Source organism: Chroicocephalus ridibundus, chromosome 2 (genome assembly GCF_963924245.1).
Source record: "Chroicocephalus ridibundus chromosome 2, bChrRid1.1, whole genome shotgun sequence".
In the NCBI taxonomy this organism is placed as follows: Eukaryota; Metazoa; Chordata; class Aves; order Charadriiformes; family Laridae; genus Chroicocephalus; species Chroicocephalus ridibundus.
This window is the reverse complement of record NC_086285.1, coordinates 15,658,885-15,684,566: the sequence shown is the minus strand read 5'-3', so window position 1 is coordinate 15,684,566 and position 25,682 is coordinate 15,658,885. Positions and strand designations below refer to the sequence as shown.

Here is a 25,682-nt window from a genome sequence, read left to right as displayed (position 1 = left end):
CATCACCCGTGCTACTGCAAGCTGCCCTGCCCAAGACAACGGCATTGGAGACGTGTACATACACATACCTCACGCTATATGAGGAGCGCACTACTGCCTTACCTTTTCTCAGCTGTATACTGAGCCTCTTCCCTATCTTTTTGGTGTTATACCCACTGTTTGCAGTGGAGGTGAGAACTTTCTGAGGTGATGGTACCAGGCCCGAGGGTGGTTTCCCTGATGAATTCACACTATGAGGTAGCTGCGAGTAGGAGTCTGTCTGATCGGACTGGTTACCCGCTCGAGACATTCTTTGTAACGTGTGAAGTCCAGAATTGTTAATACTTTTGCCGTCAGCATACTGGGAATCGGGGCTGAAGCGGCTGGAGTAGTACGTGTTCTTCTCGCTTTGGGACAACTGTTCATACTGCTCTTTATTTGCCGCAGGGACCACATGGAACCAAATGAACGGCGTACGCATGGCTTGGCGAAACATATGCTGTGCTCTAGGTTTCAAAATGAACAGAAAATTAGCAAATTAGGACTGGCAGACTACAAGACATTATAAGCATAATTACTGATGTTAATTAAGCAACACGAGCTGACAGACACATTGCATTCAAGCATAAACCATAAAACTTGAATCTGTTCACTAGTCTACTTGGTCTGCTTTGTGCTAGGGTTTATCGCCTTAGGGTAACACAACGGTTAAATATGCTTAACAACTGATGTACCAAATACTGGACTCGGAAAAGCAAAAATCTTAATCACAGTCTTGAAACGCAGACATTTCTATGGCATGACTGCAGTGTCCTTTCGTTTTGAACCTTGATAATTGCTTCTTCAGAGACAGTAATCACAGTGACAACAGAATTACTGGAACAAAAATTACACTTTATACAAAGTCTATGTATTTCCGTGATTTGCTGAGAGTATATGCAGTCTTGCAAAAAGTCTAGTTTACGCTTTACTTTTTGTAAGTTAGTAGTCTTTCAGCATACAACATTAAGGAATAGGAAAAAAATGCTTAATGCTGCACAGACAGACATTGGGCTCTGGGTCACAATCCAAAGTACACAAAGTCAACAATTCTCTTCACAGACTTAACAAATTGTGATTCAGAACCTTAGAACATGCAGAGACAAGCTGCCTTCCACCATATGGTACAGGGTCATGTTCCAATCCAGATTAGAGTCAAAGAAATAAAAAACACATTTCAAATGTATATTAAATACAGGACGATCAGAATAAATTATATTCCTTGGCCCTCAACACGTTAGGGTTTTCAGAACAATAGTATCATCTTTGAAATCACTCGTTTTCTGCATACCGTTTTTCTGCTTTCTCTTTCAATTACCTGTGTGTGAACTACAACCTGATTTCACTTCTAAAAGTCTTTCTGATTCACCACTTTGGGATTCTAAAAAATCCAGGCTTCCACTGAGCAAATATTTATGATCTCCCAAACTTCTCCAGGAAGTTTCTGCATATAGGACCTTTAGTTCTCACGTATATAGAAACCACAAATATTTTTTAAATGTTAAAAATAAAGTGTCCATGCCGTCCACATATATTGAACATGATTAATTGCAAGTAAAAGAGCAAAAATCACACGGGATTTCACGATAAACAGTTTACCAATGCAAGAAGAAAAAAAATCCATAATGTGCAAAAACAATCAAATGAGAAGTGCATATACTCTAATGACAATAATTATCCTGAATTTTTTGTAGTTTGGCTAATTAGAAACCACTAACATCCCTTAGTGTATCTATTCTTTATTGAAAAGGCAAGCTTAGACAATTTTTTCTTAAATACTTTATTTCCTCAAATCACTGGAAGATGCAGTGTTAAAGATTAAATAATGCAACGCAATGCGCGGTAAGTATACTTACTGCTCAAATCTCCTATTCCGAAGGTCTCCATCGTTAATCCTGACAATACAATCATTCTCACGAAAAAGGTTTTCTTGTTCAGCTTTTCCACCTTTCTCCAATCGCTTTACCAGCAGCCCCAGGGTTCTGGAACATTAAGATTACAAATGATTACTGATCTAGCAGTTTGCGGCATAGAGAATCCTACTAATCTAATATTTTATCATAATCACTACAGAAAATAAATTTTAAACCATCTTTACCTTGAAGTAGGATATCATAGTTTCAAATAATTTATAAGCATTACCTGAATTATTATCCCTTATCCACGAAACAAAGACCCTAGGTGAATCAAGCACGTCATGTGAAAGTAAGAACGAACAGGCAGTATGATGACAGCACGTCAATTCTTGCAAAAGGCCTAGATTTCTGAGCAGTAAAATCTCCAAGAGGCACCGCACATCTGACAGCCAGCATCTTTTGTGCTAGTTAACTGAAGTAGAACAGGTTCTACTTAAAATTTGAATTTCTGAATTAGCAGAGAATACCACAGCCACCACTACTGCTTCTGCGCAAGTGAAACGCGGGGTCAACTCACATAATAAGCAGCCTGTGACAAAGGGATGGATAGAGGATGCAGGAACTTAATGTGAATCAAAAGCTTTCGTTTTTAAGCCTTAACTTTTTTTACTAAACGGCAAAGAGGAAATTAAAAACTTAAATGCCATTTTTAATTCAACATATTATCTTAAATTAATTGTTTCAGTAATGACTGATGACAATTACCATTTGATAGCCTTTGTGCAATAAGTTGGTCACCTCTGTCTAGTGCTTACCCACAGTGTCATCTTAAGGACATTCTTAGAGAGAAAAGGTAGACAAATGTTCAACCTGAAATTCTGAATTGCATCCTGAAGAGTGGATTTCCAAGGTACTGGGAGGACAGTGTCAAAAGTCAATGATGTTTCTATATACCTGAACTCTAGGTTTGAAGAAGGATTCCATCTTCAGGACTATTCTTGCATCAACACTGCCTTTGATTTTTTTAAAAAAGATCAGCTTTACATTGAAATCCCACAGGACATATCAGTGGGTCAAATTCACATCATCCAAGTCAACAGCATTACTTTTTCAGAAGTCATTTCAAGGCATAGCGTGAAAAATACTTGGTGGCTTGACAGGAATTGCAAGACCACATATGTCTTTTAGCACAAAACTTTCAGAGATCACAGCATTTCAGTTCACACATACCTCGAAGTAAATGAGCAGTCAATGATGCTTAAACAGACTCCTCATGAGCTCAAAAGTTATATATGCACTTGAGCACTTCATCAAATGGCTCAGAAAAGCAAAATTAACTTATTTCTTCCACTTTAAATTCTTCGTTTACCAATTTACCATCAACATATGCAAATAAGGTGTTTATTTGAAAGAACAGTCATACGTTTTCTCCTACAAGGCAGATGAAGGAGTAAGAGAAACAATCCTAGTAGTATTTCCATTTTGGAAGCACCTAGAGACATTAAGATATGATGTTGAAAGGATCTATACATGTAAACAGACTGGGAGGAGAAAAACAACATAAAGCATTTTGACAACACAAATCATCAAATGAAGTTTGAGTCAGACATTAACATTTAAGCGATACTATTCTGTTTCCAACTGATACGGAGTATTTTGCAAACACCTAACATATGGCACCTTTGACCTGTGGGGGGGTCCCCATCAGAGGCAAACCTTCTCCACCCGCTTTTGGTTCCCAATGGACCATTTGGGTGCAGTCACTGATGTGGCTGGGTTTGACTTGAGCTCGGCTGCTGCAATTAGCGATCTGTCTCTTTGCAGAAACGCTGGTGAGCACAAGGACCAGAAAGATTCCATAAAGCTAAAGAATAATTTCTCTAGAATACACGCATTTCAGAAAAAAACCTCTTCAAAAATAAAACCGGTACAAGTGTGTCTTTATTCCCATCCCTCCCCATCCCAAGTCGATATTCTTTGGGTTTGGAAAGTTCCACCGTTTGTAGATTCCTTCCAACAACCCAGCATCTCCCAATAAAAAGGAAAAAAAAAAAGTCTTTTTGTTTCTTTCCCCAAAGCAAAAACAGTTCTTCCCGTGTTTTTTTCTGATCAACGAGCTAGCGAAAAGCTTTTTAAGATGTGATCTGGGAAGTATTATCTAGATATTCTAGATGGTGTCCTTTTTGCCTTTCCCACAATCCTCTAATAGATTGCATGAAAAAAAAATCTGAAGTCCACAACACCCAAACACTACCTTAATGAGCTCGTTGTGCTGCATATATTGTACTAAAATCTGGTGATAATTATGAAGGCATTTGTCACAGAAAATAAAACAAAACAAATTTACGAAATGTTGATTCAATCCCTTTTTCCTTCTGTTGGCTAAAATAGGCCTTGAACACAATCTCAGATTTTTGAGACATCCTAAATAATTATAAAAATAATTTTTATAGATTACATTGTTAGTTGCAGAAAGCACTAAAATAACATTTATGAACGTTAATGACAAAAATATTTGCATTGCTCAAAGAAAAGGAAAAAGACTTGTATGCCTTCGCTGCATCATTTTTCTCAGAATTATAGTTTTGATACATATGAAACTGATGGTTAGAAAACAAGTTGGTAACTTTTTCACTTGAATTTCTCTGGGGAGACAACATCTTTGAGCCCCAAAGCGAAGTTACTGAAGAGGGTATCTCTAAATGGGGAAGACACAAACAAGCAAAAATAAAGTTCGGAACGCTACTTTTAAGAGAAAACCACCAAAATATCTGAGGAGGAGAAGGAAGAATTGTGTCTAGTCTTCCTTTTCTTTCACTTCATGCCCAACAGCACTTTGGTGCAGGTGTGCTCCTCTGTGATGCCCAAAGACAACTGAGAATTTGGATGTGCAGGCAATGCTTGCACGAGAGCACACACAATAACTGCAACAGGTGCAGTTTTTATATGGTTAAATATAAAAATTACCAAATATCTAATAATAAATAGCAAAACACATTCTACACAAAGTACAACACTCCAAGTTAATATTATGATAATACACTATACAAAATAATACGATTATATCATCCTAATGTCTCCACATACCTATGATTATACAGTAATTTGTCTATCAATGCCTTCTGCACAGCATTTTTCTTGAAAAACTGCTTTCTACTGTTCCACATTCTGAAGTTATATTAAATTATTAATGCAAGATGCATCTTTATGCATAGTTCGTCATTTCTTAAATTTACTTCACCTAAGCTCTCAAATCTAGCAAAAATATTACTAATCCAAGCCAATGGTAAAATAACGTAACACACAAATAAACTACCAGTCAAAATTGCAAATAATCTCATTAAACAAAGGCTACAAGTTCTACTAATGCAAGATTGCTCATCTCACACACAACATATGGTGCTCATGAGGATTTTGCTTTTTAACAAATGTTAGAGCTAGGTTAACCAGGCATATAAAGCTAAAGAGAACAGATTCAAGGCTGGATGAACAGCCAGAGTCAAATTTGAAACCAGTGCCTTTTTTTTTTTTAATTTTTTTTTTATATATAAATACATGCGGCAAAGATGCCTTTAGACACAATTCCAGAAACAATTTCCTGAATGCAGTTCTGCATAGCAGAGTAAAGTCTCCTACAACTTGCAGAAAACGTATGTTCCTGAAAATTTTAGTAACAAAAGCCTATCAATTTCCTACAGTATTTCTTCAGCATATTATGGTTAGATGTAAGAATATGACTCTAAAAAAAGGCATGATGGGAGTTCATGTTTGTTGTTGCAGTAACTGGAGATAAACGGAGTAGACCTGATATTGCAAATATGCAATAACCTAAAAACTAATTGGATTTTTTCTTCCTTGCAGTATGCCACCACCATTAACCCTGGTAAGTGGAGATGTAGCTCTAGCACAGTTTCAATATTACGTTTCCTACATTAGGAAAACATATACATTTTGAAAGCCTGGTAAACTAATCTAGTACATAATACAAAAGTCAGTATATATATTTGCTTAAACAGAACCATGTAGCATACAAATATATGGGTGCATTTGAATTTGCTGAATCCTGTCCAGTTAAAGTAAGTCAACATGTTTTCTAACATAAGTTCTGCCATTATAAACATCTTAAACTACAACTTCTTAAAGAATGGGAATAAATATTGTGTGAACCTCTGCAAAACACTGTGGAAGTTTGTAACCCTCTAGAAACAATAACTATAAACGGAAATTTGGTACCTGCACTGTTTTAGACTAATGTTAGCTGACACGGGGACAGAAGGAAAATAGTATCAAAGCACAGAGCTCAATCTCTGTATTTGTTTTAAATACCTAATTGGGAATGTAAACAGCTTAGATTATATTACCATTTGCACCACTGTATTTTCACAAGGTTCATTACTCTAATTATACAATTAAAATAAACTCGGCTACATGTGTTAACATTTCAGTTCTCAGTATAAATTACAACCAATGATAAAACTAGGAACAAGCAGCGAGTGTTTTTATTGACATCTAAATCGCCTGAGTTAGTCTGGGTAGTTCTTTGAAATTCTGAACTCCCCACATGCCATCCAGCTGTATGGAAATGATGATAATTTGTCTTAATAAAAACTGACAGTGTAAATACTATGAGAGTAATAAAAATATTACATTGAGCATCTAGAATATGATTTGGCCATCACCGCCTATTGTACGTACACACTGAAGTTATTTACCTATTACCTGCAAGCTAACTGTAACATAATCAAATCAGACAGAACAGAAAATAACCAATTTAGATGTTTATGTAAAGTCACTAACATGAAAAGGCAAAAAACTAGATTAAGGGTCAAAAATACAGATTGATTGAAAAGGCGATGTGTAGCGGTTTCACGCAATGAAAGATCTCTGAGAAGTTCTACAGGAACATAAACACGGTACAAATTTCCTGAAATTCGAAGGTCAGAGTAAGCAAATCAGCTTGTTCGTTCAAGTTAAATTATCGTGGCTGATCAATGCTAAATTGGACATAAACTCCTTTGCACAACATTGACGTCACGGCGTTACTGCAGAGGCATTAAAATAACTTCACGCCTGAAGTCCGGAACCAATTTCCAACCTTTGGTAACTACTCCTCAGTTTTTTATCCTGAATAATACTTCAAATTAAGTTTATATAACTTTTAAAAGGATGAGATCAGACAAAGAAAGCCTTGAATTCAGCTAAAAGAGTGAGGGAACGGTACATTCACACCACAGGGAATCTTTTCCCAATGCACATGTTTTTGAAAACCATGGCTACCTTTGAGACTTAAAAGGTTGGAAATGCAGGAGAGGAGTAAGTGGAGATGCAGATAACACATACCTCCTAGATGATCAAACAGAATATGATCATTAGAGAGGCACCTTGAAGGCAGTATTAAGGACTCTCAGAATAGACAATGGCTATCAAATATTACTTTAGATTTCTTTGTATCTTGAGTAAAAGACTAAAACTTTTACGGTGAAAGATGAAGTGATTCATAAACTCTAGAAAATGAAGGGCATTTCTTCCATCAAAAGAGAACTACAGAAGAGAAAAGTGTATAAACTATTTTCTAGTATGGGGATTGTATATACACGATGCCTGCCTTCACCCGTGGTTTTTCATTTTTTTTAAATAAAATCTGTTATGTTTGTCATTTAAAGTATCTAAAAGCAATAAAATTCAGTCTCTCATTTTTCCCATTCTTCTGAGACTCCCTTAATATTTCAAGACATTTAGGATATACTACAAAAACCTACAGATTAAATATTTTTAGCTGCAGGTTTATCACGGAGTTTGTGGCACGCTTCGGTGGGAAGAACAGCTGGCAGAGCCCTACATACTCACTGTTCTGCATCAAAGTAACGTGCCTGATACTTATTAATGGATGTTCGTTATGGGGTTTTCAGATGGATATCCAAATCCTTTTCTGTTCTGTTTCACTGAGTAGACTTCACAGTAGTCTTGGAACCATGGGACTATAACTTCCGTATCATTATTGACAGAGATTTCTGATGTTATCTCATGTATTCCTTGTGTCAGTTGAGCCTCCTTCCAAAGACAGACATGGTAGGATTTCAGAAGAGCAGCTAGGGTATAGACCTTGAGAAGATTTCGAAGACTCTTAAAAATAGAAACCCCATTTATGCAACAACACAACATCTTCCCCCAGCCAGGACTGCTCAAATGCTGTTCTTAAGGGACGGAGTACTTGCTCTCCTCTCTGAGCACCTATGCTCCTCTGTACCAAGAAGGAAGGAAGGACTGGTGCTAAGGCAATTAGGCAACTTTGCAGAGATTTAGAATTTTCTTTCCTTTTATGCTTTCATCTGTTTCCTCTTTGCTCTACTCTTTATCTAAACACTTTCCTGATCACTTCCTATTCTGTCCTTCTTTCTGCTTTCATTCCATGCCTCCTATTCTGCTTAGCACTGCATCTATGCCATTGCAAAAACGTGCAAGCAGGTTTTGCAAAAAAAACTTTTACTTTGAAAAACTTCACAACCATAGTGTGTGATGAATATGTATACCCCTCCTCCCTTTTGGTAAGGTGAACAAACTCTCATATCCAAAGCATATGATCAAAAAGGCCAATTAAGGACTGATGAACTTCTAGGGGTAAAAACAGAAGGATAATAAAGAAACATATCCACAAAAGAAAGTTTGACCATGTCTGTACAAATCAATAGTACTTTTCCCAGAGAATTATGGAGAGATTTTATTTATTTTTTTAATTTAAAAAAAGTCTCTGTTTTACTAGGAACAGAAATAATTAGTAGCATCCACATAGATGAGGCATAGATCTTTACAGATTTTGCTCAAGATCAAAAGCCAATATTGAAGACAGATTCTTACTCTAAACCCGAACTCAAAAGACCGTGAAAAAGTCAAATATTTCCTCAATATAAATAAAGAACATAGTTATGGCATATAATTTTTAGACATCTGGGGTGTTTGCTTTGGGAGAGGGGTGATTTTTTTTTTTTTTTTTTTGCGGGGGGGAGAAGGCCACTTGCTTATTGTGCAGGGGAAAAAAGGCAGAATTGCTTTAGTACGTTTTTACACTTTTCCACTTTTTAAAATCACTGATTTAACAACCATTGCCTATTAAGTAACATTTTCAAAAGCAAAAGCAAGGAACTGGAAGAAAAATAATTGAAAACACAGCATAACTGGAACTGAATACCAAACAAATATAAAACGACAGCGGGCCAATGGACTAAGTTATACGATACATCTGATCTTTTCTTTTTTGGACATCCCTCAAAGTCTTTACTGAGCCCTGTGTTTCATTTTGTGTATTTACGTTTCTACTGAGCAGATCCCCCGCTCAAGTTAGTTAGTTCACTGCAGCACGGAGCTTTGCAGCCAGAGGAGGAACAAAGAGCAGCCATGTGCTGGAGTGAGAACCACGGAGGCCGAGGAGGATCCCTGCCAAGCATCTGCTCTCCCTCTGAATCTAGCAAAAGTAGAACCAAGTGTCTCTTATCTGCTCAAAAGAGCTGGAGGACCAGGAGTAAAACAAAATAAATAAAAATAAAAAATCATACACGTAGAGGTGTGGGCACAGCTGCCAGTAAAGCAGCAGTACGACGCGAGTGCTCATCATCCACACCGAGCAATGAACTCTACTTTTCTTCCTTTACCATGCAGAGAGCGTGTGAGAAATGTTATGGAAATATCCAAGGTCCTCTCCAACTCTGACTGCTCCTCCACACTTTCAAGACACAGACCCGAGTATCTTCCCCCTCCAGCGGATTATTTTGGAGGGGTTCAAAAAAACCTCAAACAGCAATTGCATGTACCCTCCATTTTTCAATGAGGGGAGTTCTAGTATTATGAAGAAAAAGTAGACAAATTTTGATATACAAATTATTTCCCTCGTAACAGAATTTGATGTTGATGTCCTGATTCTGAACATCTATATTTAAGATTGGCTTTCCTGTACTAAAACTTTATCATATAATCCCAAACTCAGGACAAAAAAAGAGTTAAAAGTCCTTCATAGCTCTTGGCATAGCTATCATCCTTAAAAAAAAAAAAAAAGAGAGAGAGATTTTATTTCTGTGTTTACGGCTTTTTCATTTTACATGCTCTCATTATGTATAAACAGTTTAAGCTTCACCTCAGATTTGACAACCACATTAACATCCTGGACATGAATTTTACTTGAGTTAAAATTCGTATTCAAAATGTCAAAATCTACATTTCTAACATCAATTTTATTAAACAAGTACTTAGTAGGCAGCCAACATTCTTAAACCAGCCTTTTTCTTGGCCTTCACGCTGTCTAAATCCCAGATAACTCTGTGAACATTTCAACCATTTCCAACTTTATGGGATTTACTTCTGAGCTTATGTTTGAAGTACCATTCACCCGTGCCCTTTCCATCCCCACACTGAATTTACTAAATTTCAGATTATGAAGAGAAGATTTTACTACTTTACGGAAGTTTGTTCTTAATACTTGTAGTCCTCAGAAAAAGTAGCCTTAAATGAAAAAAAATAATTACATTTTCTCATAATACATGTCAGTATGGCTATGAAAGCATTGGGTTGAAAGTAACAACTGCAAATAAAGCTCTTATACTGTATTTAAAATCCTTGAAGGTATTTGGTACAGAAAGAAAAATACATTTATCATTTCTGAAAAGAGGATGTTAAGAAGATGTTATTTGACAGAGAGACAGATATGTCTAGCAAGTTAGTTTTGCTCTTAATTACTAAACTGAAATTGCTGCTGGGTCAACAGACGTGAGAACATAACACCCCTTCGTGTGTAATCAAAGATTACTTTTTAAAATACTTATTTGTTCTTCTTTTCCTTAAAGAGGGAAAATATGGTGTATACTTAGAACATACATCACCAAAATAATATTCACATATACTGCTGAAGAACCATCATGTTTCAACACACTTAAAAACTTCAAATCCACCACTAATTACTATAAAAGTTAAGCTTTGTTTCTGAGACAATGTTAATGACCCTGAATGCTAAAACTCTGCTTTAGCAAAGTAAGCATTAGAGATGATGCATTCTGTTTAGGAATTTAACCCCCCACGTTGTATTTTTTAATGTAAAGGACTTTCTTTACCCTTTTTTTGTAAACAATCCAACTTCAAGAGTTCCAGCCTGCCATATAACAAAACAGGTTCACCTTCCCCAAAACCAGAATTTTGCAACTGGTTTTACTACTTCATTTTCACCCCAACAGATGGGACAACACTAAACATCGAAAGCATGATGATTGTTTTCTCTTCCACTCTTATCAAGCACAGGCACAGGACACCTCTGGTTTAGATTCCTGCTGTTATTAGGGAAGTCGTGGCTCTAAATAGTCAGCAGGGAACTGCTGCATACGTATCCACCTGAATTAAAGCAGCAGATTATAATTTTAAGAGTCCAAAAGGAAGCGTCCTCATAATTCAATTTCCTGTGATATCACAACAGAACCTCTATTAGAACCCCACAGTTCTAACTCCTTTAAGCAGAGCCTTTCCATTATAGAGTCCATTCCAAGTACAGAGTCAGTAAACGCGCATTTCATCCTTTCTTAATCAGTGAGACTGCCTTTTGAAAAACATACAAAATACAAAAATTAACAGAACTAAGATAAAACACATTAAGTTATGATTCAATTAAAATCCTACACGATACGTTACCTTCCGCCTCGGGCACTGAAAGGCACTACATGGATTCCCAAAGGCCCACCGTCGTTGGAGACTTCTACGAGCTTTACCATATCGCTGTGAGACAATGACGAATGAGGGAATATGAACATGTACCGTGAAGGAACCAAAAAAACCCCACACAAACATACACAGAAAAACAAAACCATTCCAGAAACCAAGTCATGGTGATGAAAGCATTGTGGAATGCTACGTACCTGAAGATTAATCTGATGGCATGAAAGGAGATCAATCATCAGAAATAGTTCAATTAGGAAAACAAACAAATCAAAGAATTTTTTTGTAAACTTAGTTTGCTACGTAAAAATAGGTATCATCATCATCGCATGCATATTGTTTTATTTTTTCCTTACTCTAAAGTTAACTGTCTGGACCATTGAGCAGAAATACCTTAAATACCACACACAATTTTTCCTCAGTAGCCTAAATGCTGATCATAGCACTTGCACGCTTTATTGTTTTATCTTAGGGAGAGCCCTTAACATTAGTTTTTATGTAACTACTCTGTAATCAAATGAAAATTATTAAATATTTAGTTGATAAAATTCTTCTAGTTTTAAAACACATTAATTTGTTTTATTGTAATTCCATTTCTTTTACTGGAAGCTTGCTGTATCTATATCTCCTTACTAGTCAAAGTTTCCAAAGTAAGATTTAACTATAACATTCACAATCAACCAGAATCCTCCTGAAGCAACTATGCACCTAGTTATCAATTAAACTTTTTGCTGTAGAGAAAAAAAATTGAAAATTGAAAGAGGAAAGTACAGGTTCAGAAAGCGACATGCAAAAATTCTAGAAATAGCTTTGGACCACATCTAGCAATGCGTTAGAAACATGCCCGCATCTGTAAAGGTGGAATATAGCCCATAGACCATAAAGAGTTATAAAGACTCAAATAAGAAAATACTACACGAAGGCCAAACCACTCAGTAAATCTGGAAGTGACAGATCTGAACGAAAGCCACGACCTAAATTTGTGGCTTACGCGTCTCTCTAGTATTACATACTTTTTACATATTTCCTGGCCCTTCATACATATATATACACAGAGATCTTTGAGAAGCTTGTTTCTCATAAGTGTACAAATCAAATTTAATCTAGAAATGGAGCAAAGAGCAAGACCAATACCCTACGACAGCAGTAAAATATTTTCTACTTCCTTCAATAAGCTCTTGATCATATGGTGGCCCATCAAAAAAGCTTGCAGCGCTTAATCCGGAGTCTGAGAATAACCAGACCACGTATTATTAAGAAGTCAGCAAAAATCCTGCGTTATATTTTGGTTTTATATTTCTTACTTATTATTTTTTTAATGTATTTTTAGAGTAGCCTTTACATTTGTCATATGCCTCAATTCCTGTCTAATTTTTTTTTAACTTGTTTTTTAAAGACAACAAATGGAAGGTCTCTATCCCTGTTGCCATTGTTTACCTCAAGAAATTATTGCAAGCATAGGAGAGCTGAGAGACATCAGCCAAAACCACGTTATTCTTCAGACTTGGACAAGACAAATATTTTAAGACTGACAGCATTACAGCGTTTGGTGATGTCCCCTGTTCCAGCTCCGGCAGAGGCTAACTTCACTTCATTCCCACTGTACGTTAAGGCTAAGTTTTCATTAACTCTTGTGCAAAGAAGTTCAAGGGAATCAAGCAAAGTCTTTCACATCCAAAAGCTCCACTAAAAAATGTCTTTTGCTATTGGTAACCCTATTGCCCCCTATGATCAACTTTTTTCTGACTTTCCTATTAACTTAAAAGAAAAGTGAGGCCTGAGGAAGAGTAAGTGATTCACCAGGAACTGCCGTAACTGGAAACACAGCTTAAATAAAAAATTTTAAAAAGTCGGTTTTCGTATCCAGCCTACACTGTTTAACTTGTTCTACTGCTTGAGTCACTGACCTTCCTTTTTTTCCAAAATGCACTCTTAAGGTCTAGGCACCCACTTTTCTTATCCTTTTTCTAAAAACAAATCAATCCCAAAATCAAATGTTAAACTCTGTAAAATGGAAAATAAAAGGAAATGATCCCTTCCTAAGAGAGGCTGTTTCAATTTTGCTTCCTGATTTTCTCAGAAGTTTGGGCCAACTACTTCAAACAAACATTCAAAAATGTATGGTATAAAACCAGAAAAGAACGAAGTAGCAGATGATGAAAAGTCAAAAAGTTACTTAAAAGCAACACCAAGAAGCATTAAATTTGACAGAAGTTCTGCAAACTCTATTTAGCAAACAGCATTTGGAATTTAAGATGTAACAGATTTTGTAAATCAAACGGAGTAAAACTTAGCATGTATTGCCTAATAGATGTCACCATCATCTTTCTCTAACATTTAAACCCTCTGCACCTAATTCACAATTTAATTCAGAAATAACAGGAGCAGAAGATTTATTTTTATTTAAAATTTAGGTTTAATAAATTTAAAAGATTTAATTTAAGGGTAGAAGGTCTATTTTGTCATTAATTCCATAGTGAGGTATGGATCAGCTCTTTGCAATGAAATCCAAAAGGTCAAGCTTGCTGTATCTTGTGATGAAATAAAGTACACTTTACTCATTTTTTTTAAAAAATAGGAGCAGCTTCGCAGTCCTAAACAACATCGGTTTTGATCCATTCACAAAGTATGAGCCTTTTGACCACATAACTTATGTGACCCCCACGCACATCTTCCCAGTAGACTGTGAACTGGTGACAGGAATTAAGATCTTCCCCTTTGAAATCCTTGCCCGTTGGTTATTTGTGCTACCATTGACCCTATTCCTTCTGTCAAGTTTTCAGAGTTCCATCAAATAAGCGTCTTCTTTGAGGCAGAAAACCTACTGTAGCATCAGCACTTATAAATGTCAAGTTTCCCATGCTCGTCTTTAACACAGGCTTTTTAAACTGTTTAAAATCTGCTTTAAAAAGGTCTATGAAGCAAATTGTTTAAAACCAAAATGACACACGACCTAAAAAAGACTGCCCCACTTTCTTAAGAGCAGTATAATTCAAATTATTCGGAGTTTTTTGATAGTCTGTGTTCAGTCTAAAGACTCATGGTTAAAACAATGTGTTGTGCCAGTAACTTACTCCAGGGAAAAATTGGTAGCATTCTCCAAACCAGTGTCTGCATGTCCAACAGGCTCAACTCTGCCCTTGTCCTCCTCTGCTCGATCTTCATCCTAGATATTTAAAAAAAAAAAAAAAAAAGGAAAAAAAATAATTTAAACTTAAGTTTAATAGATTAACTAATTTTAATAATGTCATTATACCGTTTTCAGATTATTGGGGTTACCACACGTGCAGTGGAAATGTGTGCTCCCACAACTACAAAAATCTTTTCTGTTGCTGTCTGAGAACGTAAATTGTTTTTTGTCACTTTATGCGTTTTTGTAATGATATTCATAGTTTAGTCAGTTTTATATCTTAATTTTACTGCAGTTGTAAAAGCAAGGCCACAGAAGCTATCACACAGTACCCAAGTAAAAGCACCGAATCAGTTGACAGTCAGCACCGTTTGGGGAAACTCCTCCCAGGTTCTCTCTGGGCAGGTTACTGGGGACTCGAATGAGTACACACGGCAGCTCACTCAGACTCATTTGCAAAGAGCTAAAAACAGTATAAGAAAATGCAGCTTGTGTAATTCCATAAAGTACCAAGACCTCCTTAAACATTTTATCACAGGCCTTTATTAATAGCATGCCAGAAAAGGCTGACATCAAAGAGTTACGTGAGGCTCTAATGCTCACCAATTGATTTTATTTTTAATTTGACTTTCCAAAAAGTATATACATTATTCACCGAATATATAATTTTAATGTCGAAGTTGTGAATGCTGTACTTTCAAATTTAGATCAAGGTAATTCAAGGACTACCAGTAAGAAGATCTAAAACCATTCTTATATCTATGTTACTTATTAGAAGCTTATACTTTCAATTACCCGTGTGACCAAACAGAAAATACTATAAAGTGTGAACAGTGGGTTTCAAACAAGGACTTAAGATTCTAGAGTCAGAACCATCAAGCCAGTAAAATAAGAAGTGATAGGTTATGAGTTCAGCACGCAGAGTCAGACAATATATTAAATTATTGAAGAGATATTAAGGGCAGGCAGAGGCAGTTGGTAACGTCCAATTGACATTTCCACTGAGAATCTGCAAAAGCAGGAGGCTGGATGCAGAAGGCTTCCATGGGCTGCAGATATGCCTTGTGCATCCCGGGATGGCAGCGCGCTGCGTGAAGCCAGGCTACTTGAAGATTGATGATCCTGTGTTTTGAGAGGCTTTAATATGCACTTCTTTGTCATCTATCTCTGTTAAGCACTAGGCAAGTAATACATTTCAAAGGTTAACCAGCATCTTGAACCTGCCTTGAACTGCATTATGAATGTAAAGAAGAACTCAAAATAAAATATTTTCCATATAGTAAAAGCTGCTTATAAACCAAATATAAAGGATAATCCGTATAATTAATAAATATGACATAAACTAGTGCTTACATTTACATCATCCATATTTACGGATTTCAGCTGAAATTCTGTACGTACCACTGCGCAAAGTTTAAAAATAAATAAATATTGAAATCTGCATGACAATTCTAAAGTTACATGCAAAAAAGCGTACATATAGAAAAATGAGAAAATTTGGTGTTGTTTCACATTAAAAAGAAACGTTCCACCTTGTTTCATACAGCATCTTGCAGATCACTGTTGCTATGGGTTTCTTGTTTTGAAGTTAGGGACGCTGGCGACGGTAGAAAACTATGTAAGTATTTATATTGCACTGAAGCTAGTATCTCCAAGTCTAAAGTCAAGAGTTGCTGATGAAACACAATTTTGAATTTTAGCTATGATAAAAGGTCATCACAAATTAATGTAATTTTGTTAATACATTGTTTTGGGCAATTTTCCATGTGTGGTCTTTTCAAGCGAACATACGGTAAGTATAAATACATGTAAGAAGAGACTGAAATGACATCCTACCTATCAGTAGATGTGCCTCTGCCAACAGATAAATGTTTGGCTTTATGCTGTGTCATTTTAGCAGACATCTATATATGTACAACGTGAGCATCATTCATCTACCACTTGGGTCCTACAATTTAGCATCTTCCAGCCCCACAGGTTTTATCCTTGACTAGTTTAAAGTAAGCCTGTAAACAAAACTGCCCACACCCCACTCGGTCTTTGCAACAGTCCTTCGGTCTTCCTCTCGACAGACCCACTTTCAGTGCCCTCCTGAGACACAGCCCGCCCTGCAAGACTTGAGCTAAATCCTTGTGGAAATCCTTCTTTCCACCACTTCCCACCCCTGATAGCATCTTTGCTTTCATTCACATAGCCTCCTAATGGCAACTAACCCTTAAGCCTCTCCACCTGTTGTACATCCCATTTTCTTTCCTTCCAACCCACCTGGTGGTCCAGAGGCCCAGGGAAGGAGCATCCCCCTGCCTGATCCCGAGCACAGCCAGGACGAAGGCAACAGCCAATTTACCTGCCTCCTGCCCATACCGTATCTTTTAATACCAGCATATAACACATCAGAAACTGCAGACCGAAAGCCATGTAAAACAGATGCTATCTGGCACCGTCACATCTACTTTTTGTGCCTTTTGTATCGAGAATTATAAACACAGCAAGTTTTGGAACCAGACTCACTGTCAGTTATCCAAGCAATTAAGAAACAGCAGCTCCCACACGCCTCTGTCTGGCTTTTCCCGGCCAGACAGATCTGTATCAAAAACATGCATGTGCCTGTAAATAGGTGCTTAGAGGAGGAATCACCGCCCTAACGAAAGCACTACTGCCATAATCAACAGATGTATGATGTATCCTTTTAAAAATCTTTAATACTACAGTAATCAGGCTCTCTTTTCTTCTCGAAATAACACAGATTTTGATTTACATTGAAGTGAACAGAGAAAAATTGGACACCTGCAGAGGGATTTGACTTAAAATTCTGATTTACTAAGAAAAGTAACTATCTGTGAAAATTTCTGCATCGAGCAATTATTTCTTTATTTGGAAAGTAGCTTTCTTCTGAAAGACAAATTCCACCCGGATGTGCTACCATGAGGTAAACCATGGAAAAGGACATTTAGAAGACCAAGAAAGTTTCTGAGAAGCCAGATGGATATTATTGCAGACGTTTCTCAGAAATAACTCATTTGAGCCAACTCCCAAACTTGCAAGGCTTCTTTTCTCTCTATAAATAAATACCGATCCCTGCTATATCAAAAGATACACCTTTTAATGTACAGCCGCTACAGACAGAACGATTTTTTGTTTCCATTTTATTTTTTTCACAAAACTGAAATGTAGTAATTAAAATACCATTTCCTTTTTACAGCGCAGCGGAAAATGTAAAGCACCCCTTCCAGTGTAATTCCACGTACCCTAATGTGTTCGGTGCAAAATTCCCCCAGTTCCCTTTTGCTGAGATGACTCAGCCTGGGCTTCTCACCCGACCCTCGCTGTGCCACCAAACATGGACGTAACTGTCCATGAAGCACATACGCCATCAGTCATGTGCTTCGGCTACTTATATGGAGAAGAAAACAATGCAATGGCACCAAAAAGAAAGCAAAGTTCTTAAAATTTTTCTTAGTTTAAGAGACTTAGGAATTTCAGAGAGTTCTTTTTACTTTTAAATGGATCTGTACAAAATTCCTGTGTCTTATAAGAGTCAAGTTTGTGCACAGGTACACAGTAGCAGAATCCTGCAAATATAATTAAAAAAAAAAGTTTATGTAGGTGCTAAAGGAAGTCAAGCCATTGTTCTAAAAAAAAAACAAAAAAAAAACAACAAAAAAAAACCAAACAAGAAAACCCAAAAACCAAAACAACAAAAAAACACACAACTTGTTTTTTTTATTATTGTTCCAAGTTCTTCAATAAAATTAACGACTCTAAAACTCTTAACTGCTCAAAATGGACTATCAATACTAGCAGTTCTGCATACACAGTTCACCTGCATAGCATTAATGAAATACATGTGAAAAGTTGCCAATTTGTTTTACATTTTTGAAGAAATCCTCAGAGTTAAGAAATGTTAGCATTACGCTTGCCAACAGAACCTTATTCAATATATATGAACCCAAACAGACCCTTTAATTACATTTTCTGAGATTATTTCTGAGTGAAGACTGCCTTGTTTTATTTCCAAAGCTCAAAACCAGCCATGCCTTCCCTATCTTACTGGACATTTTATCTGTCATTACCAAAATACCAGCTCCCGCCTCCGACAAATCCACAATTACTACCAGCCACTACTCCATCTTCAAAGAAGCACCTTCCCACTCATTTCTGCTGTTCGATACACTTGTAATGAACTCCCCAAAAGCGTAAGCAGAAGTTCTTCACGTTCCTCTGTCTTCTTTAGACGATTACCTCCAGAAAACTCAATAGCAGCCAGAGTTAGAATAAAGTTAGTGCAGTCACTTAAATTCCTACACGTTTCGTTTGTGCAGTCTTCATTTCTAGGTGCCTGGTCCAAGTAAGTGCTGATTACAATCTACTTCAGCCTGACACAATGGGAGATGGGCTCCGAAGGCACGTTAAGTGTTCCGTGTAAATCTGTCTTCTCTGAACACTTAATCCCATCTCTCAAATTCAAAAGCAGCATCTCCATTCTACCAATAACTGAAAAAAAATGGGAGTGAAGCTGTTTGGGTTGGGGTTTTTTTTCAGTTCAGAGGGCCATAATGACTATTTCATTATTGCCCAGAAAGTGATTGGGTGTTTTAGTGATAATGGCTGCATGACAGAGAGCAAATGACTCAAATGACTTGAGCACTCCACAGCAAGGTCAGCAGCACTGGCCAACGCAAGAGAAAAAAACCTGACTTGTGTAAACAGTAAGTATCTGTGCACTGAGTAAATCCCAATTAACACTAAAGAAAGGGAAGCTGCAAGTAAAGGTTATCGCAACACACGTGTGCATGGAGCTGCGCTGAGGTTTCACCACCAACTCCTCGTCCACTTCTGCAACCCGCAGTGTTATATCCATTCCTCTTGTGTCTCTACCTGCATCTCCAGCACCAAGTACAGGCTCCTTCTCCCAAACCTGCATCTTCCTGCCCTGACTTAGCTGTTAACTTACACTCAATTTAGAGAGTTTAATTCTCCACCTTGTCTGAGTGCCGGGAAGGGCATTATGGAAAGCCAGGACAGCCAGGGTACCGGTGCTCAGCATCAGCACCCAGCCCCATCCCACGGCAGGTGCCCTTCTCTGGGAAAGCACGCTCAACCACACTGAGATTTAACATATTCAGTGAAAAGAAAAAGTCTGGGAAATTTAGCTGTAAATTGTAGTAAATCTGTTCTCATTGTACACAAACGAAATTTTTTTCTGACTTGTGAAGTTGTTAGCTGAACAAGAGACCCAGCCTCAGCAGAAAGACGGGCTCACATGGGTGCACAAGAGCTATAAAAAGGAACCATCTTTTAAAACGTAATTAGATCTGGTTTGTATTTTTCCTAGCCTGCAGAATAACTGCAGCAAAGTATTTTCACAGGGGGTGTAAGTTCTCATTATACAACACTTCTAGCATTAGCAACAGAAAGCAGGGTCTTGAAGGGGCAAACGTTGCAACCATCGGGGTAAACTGGCAGAGCTACCAGTGTGAGCAACAGATGATAAACGTACCAGACATACACCCCTCTGCAAATAAAAGCCTTTCAATAAATAGCCTCTGTGTTTTGGAAGAAGAATTCACACTTGTTTGTTTTCTAGCATTTAATTTCTTTACATTTTAGTGCAGTGAGTGAAAATACTATAAATACCAAACAGAAAGGAACAGTATATAACTTCCAACAGGTACTTTGGATTTTAATGTAGAGAAAAACACATTATCAATAACAAAAAGCTCCTGTAAGACTGCACACCAGTATCTTTTTCTTCAGCTGGGACACAACAAAAATAATTCTTATGTTATTAAAATGTGCCCTTCCCTTCATCTTTCTCTTGTTATTCTCTTGCACTTCTCTGTAATGATTATGGAAGAAGAGACCTCATTTGCTATTAGTCTCCTGGCAGCCGTGTTTTATAAATGTTTGTTTGGTCCTTGCAACATAAAGTAGGTTCTGTCTCTGTATGATCAGACTTGATAGGAAACTGCTCCTAGGGGACCTATTTTCTGTGTCTTAACTAGCACAAATATACCAGCATCAGGCTTTTGTGCTAATGTTCTCACTTCTTGATTAACCGGCCAAACCTCCAGAGAATGGCAATTTTCAATCAAATCTGAAGAGCAGTTAGAAAGATCACATGGGGGAAAAAACAAAAGTTATTGAATAAAAAGAAATGGGGTTTCTCTCTCTTGAACACAAACATATATATGGACAAGTAATTAGGTAAGAGCTTTGTGTAATCCACATCAGTCCTATACTAGATGCACTGCTATTAGCAGTAATCGAGGGAGAGAGGAGAGAGAGAAACCTTACATAAAATCATCATCCACATAAACAAAACAAACAAACAAAAAAATCAACACAAAAATTGATTTACTCTTTTATATATATATGAGTTAATAGTCTCCTCATATCTCAGTCATCCCTATGTTATTCACATCCTTGTGCAGGATGGTCATCCCACAATTAGAAACGGCAATATTCATATGGTTTCTATATGCCTCACTACTCTAAAATGAAATTTGCCTTGCTCAGTCGAATCAGTGAACAGATACCACACAGAGACAGAGGAGCACAGAATGGAAGGGATTTCCCAGGTCTCTGATGAATATCAAATTCATCCCCTGCTATCACAGGCAATCATCTCTTATTTCCCATTTAATAAACTGATCAAGCTGAGCCTTAAAACTGGTTGGCTTCGTGATGGCACTATTTCTGTTGTGAAGCGCCTTGAAAGGAAATGTTTTTGCAGATTTAGAGAGAGATGTATTTGATTTCCTATTGTCCAAAAAGCGGAACACAGATAGCCAATGAATATAATTTGATACAACCTTCCTTTGACAAGCCTATGTGACGCTTCATTCAGTTTTGATTAACTACCATTTTTTCATGCCTAATGACTCTTCTTAGAATATATATTAAAAGCCTTGTAATACTAATAAAAACTGATCAAGCCCTATGGTATCTCAATTATTTTGTAGCATGTATTAGTTTAGAGGTTTACTGAAGTCCATAGTCTGTAGGGGCTCAATAGCCTGTGATATGTCCCTGAAATCACACAGATCTATTCTCTACCAATTTGGTGGCACACACCTCTATCGCACAGCTAGCCCAGGCTAATGGCAGGACCACAACACAAATACCGCTCGGCCATTTAATGGAGCTTCCACTAAAAAAGCTTTTTACTAGAGGATGCTGCAGTTAATTCTTTTTTACAGTAGGCACTGTAGACAGCACAGAAAAGTACAAGAGCCTTTTAAGAGTTTTAGTAGGTTAGATAAAAGGTTTTCTTGCTAGTGAATTTAACTTGAGACATTTTGCTGGTTCTGCTTCTTTACAGTAGAGGAAATCTCAGACATGACCTTACAGTGGTAGCTCGCCAACAAACAGCATGAAATGCATTAAAACTCAGAGGGGTTTTTTGTTGTTGATCGAACGTGCTTGTTAATTAATGTAGCCGAATGGTCTATGCCTGCCAGCAGAGAAAGAATAGTGAGGGGGAAAAAAGGGGAAGAAAAAAAAAATAAGAAAAAAAAATTGCAAATACGTAAGCAACTCATCAAACCCACACAAGGGAAACAACACAAAATGGCATCTGATGGAGAAAGAAAACCAGAATCATGTCTAAAGCAACACTGATTGTCAAGCATTTCCCAATGTCTACTTGTAATCATATCTCATGGACTGTATTCGCTGTTTGCGTGAAAACTACAACATTTGCAGTTTTGCAGCCCACTCCAGAGCATTTCAGTGACGACTCCGGGACCACTGACAGCCCAAGGTGGGAGGCTGAGGGAGGAGGTGTGCTGTAAAGTGATAGCTACCATAACAAATCCATACATCAAGGTTCCTCTACAGATGGCCAATATCAAATGGATAACAAAAATAATGTAGCCGTTCCCACCAGATCATATTTAAGGGACATTTTAAGGAAGACTCAAGTGCTATTGTAGCACAACTATTTCATGGTCAGCCATTTCGCAACAGCTCTAAGTCCAGAAAAAATATGCATCACCAAAATTGCTATAGTATATTAGAAAATATTATAATGCTTGTAATTCAGTGCCATAAATTTCTGTTCATTGACAAATGGGTAAATTGTTGCCAAAATGAACCTGATAACAGCTTGATGATCTTTTTCTCATATCAAACTTAAGACAGACTTAAGCTGAAGACAACACTGAGTCCTTTAATTCCTACACCAACTTGCTATACAATAGTGGTAAAAATCACTTAAAAGTGCATTTCTCTATTACTGTTTTGGGGATAATACTCCATGTTTGCAAAGACAAATAAAGATAAGATACTCGGGTATGACACTTTGAAAAGCAGTAATACTAAAATAGATCTTAATTGTCACAGCAGCAGCTTAGGACGCTGAGCCACAGAACGCCTCTTCTTGCCCAATGATACCAGACAAGCTTCACCTATTCGTTTCCTTATCACCTGGTAACACTTGCAGTCCATAATGTACTTTTTAAACATTTTGTTAGATGTAAAGTTTCGGAAGATTTACAAAACTCAAGACATTTCATCACATAATGGATTTGTGAGAGAGTTCAGTCACAGAGCAAACTGTAAACTAAACCAACCACGGGGAACGGGAATAGCCAGATAAGGTTTGGCATGACCAGATGGGGCATTCCAGGACTAACAGTCTCACCTGTCGGGGAGTTCACCAAAAAGTTTTTAAAAAGCAACTTGATGATAGGAAGTCCACTAAAGATTAGATGCAACAAGAAAGTACTAACCTCTCGTGCTAAATATTTGAAGTATGGATTAAAAGCATGGATTCCACACTTTCAGTATTAACCAAAGCATCTAAAGAGCTTTCTGAAGATTTGATCAACAGCAAATTCTAGGTGTGTCCATTGCATTACATAGAGAAGTACTAATTTCATAGATCCATGTACAACTATATCAAATTACCTCAAATTGCTTGTTGCTTTAAAAATAAAATGGGTTCATTTTGTGTAACTCCCTAGTTACGGTTTTTCTTCTGCTTTCTGTTTTTCCTCAGGATCCAAAACATATCTGTTTCCCAGGTGAAAGCCTATGCTCTTTGTTCGTTTTAAATAAGGCTTATCCACAGACTATTTCCATGTTCAAATCTCTGAAATTCTATACTTTTGCCACGTGTTTCACAGACTGACATACAGACCACCAGGATCTGTCAGTGTAAAACAAATATTAGGGTTCATACTAAATACAGATTCGAAGTCATACTTTGATGTCAGAGTCATGGGAAATATCTTTAATGGAAACAGTTATCAGCTTTACTTGAAACAAGGCTACAGTTATAGGCCAATGTATAATCAAATTCCCCTGCAAAGTTTAGCTCAAAGGCCAGGCCTGGTTTTGTGCAGGCTCTTTTATCATTTACCTTGAATAATGCAGGAATTACCTCAATTACAGGGACATGCCCACACGGCGAGCCAACATGAGTGTGGCACTTGCCATGTAACAAACACACTCCTGGTTCCTAACTTCATATACCATTTATTTTCCCTTTCATCATGTTAACTGATGCATATATGTGCATCTATATGTACCGCCACCACCCCTGGTTAACTCATATAATAGCCACCTATATAGAGGAAATTGCCCCTGCGTTGGCAGAAGATACTTTACTTCAATTATTTCACAACAGGAGCGCTTTTTAAAAATGAAGTCTAGTTTTCTTTAAGAAATTGAGTTCAATAACAATACCAGGTTATACAGATCTGGGATTTCAGGACCAGCAAAGAACAAAAAACTAACATTCATTTTATACGGAGAAGTTGATGTTTATGCAAGGGAAAAAATACCTCAATGTACCTCTATCATGGAGCGTTACTATGGCATCCAGGAACTATACAGATATATATGTTTCTAAAGATACATATATATATTTAGAAGGTCACAATGGCAAAGATATTATTTTGTTCTTGAAGTAAGTAAAAATAAATTACACGGCAGTGGTACAACTACACTGTGTTTGTATTTTCCATTGAGTAGTCTAAAGTAGGTCAAATTAGGCACATCCATTAGCACTCCTATAAATAGATCCACACTGAGTTCACCTGCTTGTAACTAATGTAGAACAACAGAATTTTAAATACTTTTTTCCTTTAATCTGACAAGTTAGCTTATTCTGTATATAGACATTAAAAAAAAAAAGTCATTAAGTCCTGCGTGATTTTTAAAAGCTGAAGAAATGACAACGGCTACATGGAATTGGGACACACACTTTTTTCCCCTGCAGAAAACCAAATGTACGTGCCTCCACCTATAAGTTTAGAGATCTGAAAGACTTTTGCAGGGATGTATTATAGATGAGTCACATAGTTTCCCCTTGATATCGAGACAAAGGAAAGGAGAAAATTCTGCATAAATCACTTCACATTTTCCCTGTAACGTTCCTGAATATATTACTATTCACCTCACCTTTTCAAAGACCGCGATTTTCATCCTTCTGAGGATTTTTTTTTCTTTTTTTTAAGATACAAAAAGCATTTCTTATTTAGCAACTTGAATTTGTCATTAGGCAATTTTCAAACAGGTCTCATAGCTCTTTTATCCTTATTCATTTCTTTTTTCTTTTTTAATCTGAAATAGTCCCTTGTTGCTTGATTTGCAGATCTGTATCAGCACACGAGGATTTCACTAGCTTCAGCCAAGTACAGAACAGTTCCATCCCCTCGAGTACTGAACCTAAGAGTCAATTTAGAAGCAAGCTAAAAGTATAGCACTCTGTTCTCCGTCACACAAAACATCATTTTACTCACACAGGCATCTTAATAACAAAATTCAATTCCAGATATTTTTCTCAGCATGGCTCAGGACTGTTTAGAGATGACATCAGGAAGCTTATTAAAGACTTGGCTTTTTAAAAATTTAATTAAAATATCTGTTTTCCAATAACATAAAAGTCCCTGCATTGGTGGGAGTTTAAAGTTAGCGCGTATTCTTCAACTTTGAATTTCATCTCATTTAGGAAACATGACTTTCAAAGGTTTGGGGTTTTT

The 25,682-nt window shown here is 37.0% G+C and overlaps 1 protein-coding gene across 14 annotated transcripts in view; it reads right to left on the bottom strand.

The window, feature by feature from the left end:
- PARD3 (par-3 family cell polarity regulator) overlaps window positions 1-25,682 on the bottom strand; it is a 461,531-nt gene that overhangs the window by 209,371 nt on the left and 226,478 nt on the right. For all 14 annotated transcript variants that reach the window (XM_063324476.1, XM_063324481.1, XM_063324479.1 and 11 more), the window contains 4 exons: window positions 14,636-14,727; window positions 11,538-11,621; window positions 1,875-2,000; window positions 103-485 (listed from right to left, as the gene is read on the bottom strand). In XM_063324476.1, the coding sequence (XP_063180546.1) occupies window positions 103-485; window positions 1,875-2,000; window positions 11,538-11,621; window positions 14,636-14,727 (685 nt within the window). The remainder of the gene's footprint in view (window positions 1-102; window positions 486-1,874; window positions 2,001-11,537; window positions 11,622-14,635; window positions 14,728-25,682) is intronic.